This window comes from Penaeus japonicus, unplaced genomic scaffold, assembly GCF_977035675.1.
Source record: "Penaeus japonicus unplaced genomic scaffold, GWHDUDI00000001_assembly GWHDUDI00000023, whole genome shotgun sequence".
NCBI classification, from domain to species: domain Eukaryota; kingdom Metazoa; phylum Arthropoda; class Malacostraca; order Decapoda; family Penaeidae; genus Penaeus; species Penaeus japonicus.
Window position 1 is genome coordinate 18,165,268 of NW_028234425.1, and position 7,500 is coordinate 18,172,767.

At 42.0% G+C, this 7,500-nt stretch overlaps 1 protein-coding gene across 2 annotated transcripts in view; it reads left to right on the forward strand.

Annotated features, from left to right (window-relative positions):
- LOC122244774 (uncharacterized) overlaps positions 1-7,500 on the forward strand; it is a 177,126-nt gene that overhangs the window by 166,899 nt on the left and 2,727 nt on the right. The window contains exons 2-3 of one of the 2 annotated variants that reach the window (XM_086550171.1): positions 5,267-5,452; positions 6,259-6,321. In XM_086550171.1, the coding sequence (XP_086406297.1) occupies positions 5,267-5,452; positions 6,259-6,321 (249 nt within the window). The remainder of the gene's footprint in view (positions 1-5,266; positions 5,453-6,258; positions 6,322-7,500) is intronic. The other variant, XM_086550172.1, reaches the window with a different exon arrangement.

The window sequence follows — 7,500 nt, forward strand, 5'->3', positions numbered from 1 at the left end:
AACCGGAGCAAACACGACATTATTTCCACCATTTCCCTTCCCTTTATTAAATCAAAGTCTCTGCCGCTCCTCTCACCTAGTGTACTACCAGACACACCGAAATTTTAACCCAGCGCCATCCATAACGCTGTCACCGCCGCCATAAGAATTAGCCCCGCAGTCAGATCATAATAATGTTGCGTTCCCATTCTCTTCTCTCTCCGTATCAACCCCCGAGCGCCGATGTGTCACTGCTCTTTGCTCTCTGAATCTCTTCGTTCACTCCATATTGGGAGAGACGCTCGCTCCTGCACGATCTGTTGTGATATGCGCGTTGATTATTGGGATTTCGTGCGGATGAGCGCCTGGGGCAAGGTGACACAAGGACGGGTCGGTTGGGAGGGAGGAGGGGGGGAGGGGGACTGGAGGAGGGGGGAGAGGGACTGGAGGAGGCGGGAGGAGAGGGAAGGGGGTCGGGAGGAGGGGGAGGGGGGAGGATAAAGAGAAGAAGTAGAAGGAGAAAGAAGATGATGAAGAAGAAGAAAATGAGGAGGAGGTGATGGAAAGAGAAGGAAAAGAGGAAGATGAAGATAAATATAAAGAAGAACGAGGGGGAGGGCATGAGGTGGTAAGAGAGAGAAGAAGGTGGGAGAAGGGAGGAAGGAGGAGGGAGAAGGGAGGGGGGAAGGAGGAAGTGGAGGTGGAGGAAGGATGAGAGGACGGAAAGAAAGAAGGAGGGAGGAAGGAGGAGGAGGAGGAGATGATAGGAAGAGGTAAGTGGAGAATGGGAGTAGGAGGGAGTAAATTGAAGAAAGTGAGGAGGCAGGGAGAGTGTCAGGGAGGGAGTGAAACAAAGAAGGGGAAGATGGGCCAGTTAGGGGAAGGAAGGAGAAGGGAGAAGGATTGGAGATAAAGGGAAGAGAGGAGAGAAAGGAGAGGGAAGCGGGAGAAAAAGAGAGGAATGTCGAGAGAGAAAGGCTCAACTGGATGTTGTGAGCGTGTGGTGCGAATGAAGAAGTGTGTGTGTTTGAATCACAAAGTATGATTCGGAAAGGATAAAGTAGGAGGGATAAAGATGAAAGAGAAAAAAAACAGATGAATGAGAGAAAGAAAGAGGGAGAAAATATTCTTCAAAGGGAAGGTTCTTCGTAATATAGAGTCAAGATGCAGTATTATTATCATAACGCAACTCTGTTAATTTAGTAAGTTACTGCAGTGTAGTTACTATAATACTTACCCTGGCAGTATTTTTACGTCGTCTAATAGCCGTCATTAAGAGAATCATATTCGTTTGACAAAACAATACTAATAATCAAGTGATTAACATTTTCGTTTTTGCTAATTCGTTTTGTTTTTGTTTTGTTTTTTCTCGTGGATTTGACAATCTAATGTTTTGAGTATATCGTTCTTTCGAAACGCAAGCATCTTGAATAGTTTCTCGTTTACTATTATCCCGTTCACTGAAGAAAAAAATAGATAAATAAGTAAATACGAGCGTGCATCCAGTGAAGCAGGTAGTAGTTATTGTGGCGTTGTGGTCGTGGTGGTGAAGAGAGTGATATGGTATGCAAAATGACACTTATTTCTCCTCGAACCTTTCCTTTCGTCTTTCTTTCCCTCTCCCTTTGTCAGTTCCCTTTACCTTCCCTCCTCTCGCTCTGGTCCTTCGGGTGTCTCCTGTGCTTCCGCGTTGTTATTATGGTCAGCACATCTTTTTTATTGCATTTTTCTTTCTCCATCTTATTAACGCGCACACTTTCCATCTTCAACTCCAAGCAACTCCCCCGTCAGCTGTTGTCTTGGTCTACTTGCTTCGGTACACGATAGCTTCTCCAGCCGACCTTTGTGCGTGATTTTTTTCCTTCTCTCTCTCCGGCTCTGCTCTCTCTTACACAAAGCGTAAAAAAAAAACTGAGATCAGCGCTATGAAAAACACATGGATTTACCTCAGTGAGTCGTAGTGCAGGAGGAACCTAAACATTATCGCAATCTTGTAAAAAGAAAAGAAAAGAAAAAAAAAAAGGATGAATGGCGCTTATCAAACATATGTCCAAGAGTATGCGATTACTCGTCATGTTACCAAAATGAGAGCGCCCCCGAGGAGGAGGGTAAAAAGAAAGAGAAAAGAACGCATACACGCAAAACGACCAAGAAGCCCTGTGTTCATCCATCGGCCGCAGACTAAGGGCCTGGGGTGTCGAGTGAGAGGGACGTGAACGCTGGCAGATCTGAAGGCGGTGATCACGTCGGAGAACAAGAGATAGTTCGCATTACCCCGGTGTTCGGAAATCGTAGAGTGTTCCTTCATGGTGTTTAACAGACAGACTGGACAACAGAAAAGTGCTGGTTGCAGTAGAATCAGAAATGAAAGTCGGGTGGGTCGTCCGTGGCCTTTCTCTGGTCTCTTAATGTCTCTAGGGCATCCTGGCCTATGCCTTCCGTCGATCGGCATCACCTATAAATTACTCTAGGGCCTCCCAGGCCAAAAAAAAGGCCAGCCACTCGGTAAAAGCAATAGGCTAAGGAGAGAACAGGACACCAGTGTGTCTTTTAGTAAGGGACCAGCCCTTCACTTCGACCCTTATTAGTTGCCTTTTATGAACCATAAAAGCCGATGCAACTACCCTTCAGGTAACTATCAGCAATGGATAGATATAAAGACGACGGAGATATTTGTACACTGGTCAGTTTTTTTCGTTGTTTTTTTTTTATTTATTTATTTTTACATTTTTTAATCAGTTTATAAGCCTGTACCTACTTTAATCAAAAGGAAGCTCCATACGTCATGATTACAAATAATACTAAAAATACAATAGGAAGGATAAAAGACAAAATATCCATAATTGGTAGGCCAAATAGAGAACCCGGACACATTATTCTGCCGAAGTACAAACATCCTGCTTCTTATTTAGTCGCTTCTAACGGCGCATTTGGGATGACGGTAGACCTTTTCTCAAACCAACATGTAGATGAATAGATAGATAAGATAGAGAGAGGGAAAAGGGGGAGGAGGGGGAAGGGGAAGGGGAAGGGAGGGAGGGGGAAGGGGAAGGGAGGAAAGAAGGAGGGAGGGAGAGAGGGAAGGAGGAGGATAGAGAGAGAAAGAGAGAGAGAAGGGGGTAAGGAAGGGAGGGAGGGAGAGAGAGAGAGAGCGAATACAAACAAACATACAAACATACAAACAGGACCGAAATTAAAAAGTCAACAAACCGTGATATCCATAGAAATAATATCCTGAGAAACATAAATATACAAATCAGAAACCCCAGCGTATACTCTTACATCACATCTTTATTTTGATCGCAAGACAGCCGAGGCAAGTGTGTGATGGATAGACGTGCCTGTCTCCACGGGACTCCCCTGGTCATGCTGGGATAAATGGTTTCTTAATGGATCACGCGGAAGCCTTTCTTACAGCGTTTCGGACACCGAGTCTCGAATGTGTTCACTTGCATATTCTTAGGAGATGGCGCTAGAAAAAGGTAAATGATGCACATGTATGTGTGTGGGTGTGTGTGGGTGTACGCGTAACTATTTGTACTATTCACTTAAGTACCTATATATAACTAATAAAATCCTTTAGGTAATTAACAAGATCACTGATGAGAAAACCCCAAGCGGTATATCATTCATGTAGGTCAATATACCACAGGTTGTGTAACCAATGAATCCATTTAACTTTGACCTTGTTACAAGAGAGAAAAAACGTTACAAAAACATAGGGGTAAGTACATGTATGCAAGTGTATGACACGCTCGTGCTGTTCCCGAGTTACCACAAATCACGCAAAGTTAACCTGGATAATCAGAAGGCCTGACGACGAAAAACTTAATTAGCTGCGACACCTTGATTCTCCTCTCTTTATTCCGTGGAGAATCGAGCTACCTTTTTTGCGCCGGCCTTATAAGGTCAACCGGTTGGCGGCAGGGAGGCAGAACGACCCTCAACGACCTTGCCTCCAGCACCAAGACTCATCCGAAATCATTTATTCTTTCTTTCTTCGCTTTTTATTTTTATTATTTACAACCGGTTTATTGTTGGCTCTGCCTTCTCCCAAGGGATGGTAATAATAATGGAAAGAATAATTATTACAATGATCATCATAAGAAGTTCAATTAAGAAGACGACAGAATCTATTGCAGTTTGCGCAGAGACAGTGAATGCACCAAAGCGCCGCATGCAAAACCTGCTATCAGACACAGTAGCTAATCGGACGCAAGCCGTGAACGCACGCGAGTCTCTTTCCATGATGATCTGTATCGGTGACTGTGATTTGACGCGGCCATTAGCATTACCTGTGAATATGGCCACTGTAATTGCCTGTGAATGTGGCAAAGGTCGGGGACAAGGACCTTTTACCCAGTGCCTGGCTTTCTGGCCTTTATTTTTTGCTGTAAACGTTGCTAATTGTGATGGATATATGCGAGTAAAACCAGTAGGTGGTTGACAGAGTAAGTGGGCAAATTAATGGATGGATTGTTCCTCCTGAGCGAAGGAATGGTTGTCTTAGGGGTTGAAGGTTCTAAGAGGCAATCAATACCCGGATGAACTGATAGCTGTACGGGGAGACTTCTTGGTGACTGATCATGTTACGGTAAAAGTTATTCTTAGAAATCCAAATGTTCAAGAACAGTGAGTTCTCTTACACATATCGATTTTGACTATGGAATGAACGGTGAGCCTAGAACCGCGGGGAAAAAATAACGAGTCGGGTGCCTTGGCAGAGTAGGGAAATGGCAGATTCCGTACGGAGAGGAAGTAGTATTGGTAGTATTAGAGAAGAAAATGTTTCAAATGAAATGCACACGGAATAAATAGATGTAGCTGCAGCATGTGGTCTTACGATTGCCTATAGTGACAAGCATATTTTCATATAAAAAAGGGGATATGTAAAAGGTCAAATGGCTATGGGTTCAGACCTAGCTGCGACGGTCGCAAACATCTCATAGAGTAGTACAAATTAACAATATATTTCCTCCTTCTTAGCAGTAGATTCTATTTCTGTTGCCCATACAGTATATTCATAATTGTTTCCTTGACTGTTATCCGTATTTCTTTCACCACTTATCATGTGTAGAGAGTACCCATACAGTTTATTAATAATTGTCGAACTGACTGTTATCCATATTTCTTCCACCATTTGTCCTGTGTAGAGAGCCCATTTCGCTGTAACAGTGAGGACAGAGAAGTATAATACATACGCCTCTCCGCGTTCTCCCTATTACGGTTCGAACGGAGACGAAACGCCACCGCCACACTTTCCCCTAACAGCGCTCTTTCTCCGCAGGTGTGGCTGGCGCTCCTGGTGGTCGTGGCAACAGCCTCGGTGGTGCAGGCTCAGTTCAGACTCCCAATACCTTCGCCTCCGAGGATCCTCTTCGGCGGCTTCAGGCCCTTCTTCTCCCGGCCACGCCCTCGGCCACGCCCACGTCCTCCTGTGCTTGTTCCTGCCAATCAGTTCCTCCAGCAGCAGGTGAGCGCCCGGTTGGGGAAGTCTGGAGGGCAAGCCTTCTAACAGTTGTTGGTAACATGTATGAGTTATTAATGTTGCATGTGTGAGATATTTATTCATGGATGCGAGTTTCTTCCCCCATTTCCCTGTCTTTCTGTTGATTGATCAATACAGAGATCAGATACATATGTAAACTATTGGCTGTTAAAATGATGTCCAATAATAGTTTACAAATGGCCATATTTAAGTGACTTCATAAATAGTACTTTTAATTCCTAAAAGTAACTATCACATTCCGTTTGGTATGGCTGTTTTTGAGACTCAAAGTTTCTTTTTTTAAATGTCAAACAAATATATTTAACTTAACACAAACCTTTCTTTTACACAAATACAGTATAATCTTCTCATTCCTAAAATCCATAATGTTTAAATACTACACAGGCATGGCCTCAGACTATAGCCATGAAAATGAGTTTACTCATCCTTATTAACATATAATAAACCAACATGCTGGACATAAATTAATATAAAAAATACCATATTTGATATGCATGTCAAAGGTTACTAATGAGACAAACAAGTTTCTAGTGACTTTTATTCTGTCTAGCATTATACAAGAGCTGAACACATTCTAAGAGACATCTAAATCAACCCTTACATTCCACAGGACAGTTAACCATGTTGCAGGTTGTTGATCAATGCCATTTTGTGATTTGCAATGCCCATCCTCTGGCAGCAAAGAGAAGAGGTAGGGTGACATAGCAATGTTCGCACACAGAGGAACAGGTATATTTTCTCATGATATTGGTTACATGTCTCCCCTACAGAGATTTCGTCTTTGCCTTGGGAGAAATGGGAGATTGCGTCGTTGTCACAGATTTAGGACGGAGGTTGGAAGACAAAAGCGTTTACTTTTTTCTACTTTGTAGCTTTTTCATATGTAATTAAATGCTTGTACTAATAAAGGTTAAAGGGAGTGTACGTGGGATTACGACTGTGCTAGGAGTTTCCCAGGCAACAGGTCACACTGATTCTGTCTAACATCTCTTGTGTAAAAATGCAAGATAGCAACTCATTAAAAGAAACGCGCAATTGTTAATAAACACATGTATGATATTAGTCTTTACTATCACAGACCATGGAAATGTTTTGGACAGGCACCTAACACACACCTGCGTGCACCACCAGTTTACCTGAACACTTCTGCAAAATATATATATATACATACTGGAGCATTTCCATTTTCTTTTTCTCATCCTTTTTTTCTTACTTCTGCATTTACACAAGACTTAACTGTTCTCTTTGACAACAGGATTTTTTTATTTGACAGTTTTACTCCGAAGCCAGCAGAAATAATAAAAAAAAAATATGAATGAATCTGTGCATAGTTCTGCAACTTAATCACAATGATCTATAATTCTTTACAGATGTGTGACCACTGACTCATTACCTTTGTATAACTTTGTTTTATTTAAGCATGGTGAATGAATTGCAAGAGCAGGTAACAGAATGAAGACACAGTGACAGCTTCTGAACAAAACGGTCGACAGCTGTTACTGGTGGAGACGTAGATCTCACCTCCAGCATGCTGTAGTGTCAAATTCATATATAGATGGTGCCCCCTCTGCATTATTCAGATTGTTTTTTCAACTACTTGGTAGTCTAGTTCATACTCTGTGTGAGCTAATGTACAGTGTAAATGACTGTTGAAATAATGAGTCTTCTCTAGTGAATTTGCCCCTCCTATCCTTACTTCATTTATGCATCTTAAAACATTTCAGTAATCTGCTTTCATGTCAATATGTTTCTTCTTGTGTTTTTTTTCTTTGGTTGTTGATCGCACTTCACTTTGTATGGCTTTAAAGAGCATTGTTTAATCCATAGTGTTTCTTGAATTTGACTAAACAATATACTGTAGAACGTAGTTTCTAACTACATGTTGTATTCCACATTGTTTGTGATTATATTCATTTTGATTACATATATATTTATTTTCCAACGATTATTCAGTAGTTGTACAAACAGACAGGTCTGAAAACCTAAAGATGTGTGCTTTTGATATTTTGATA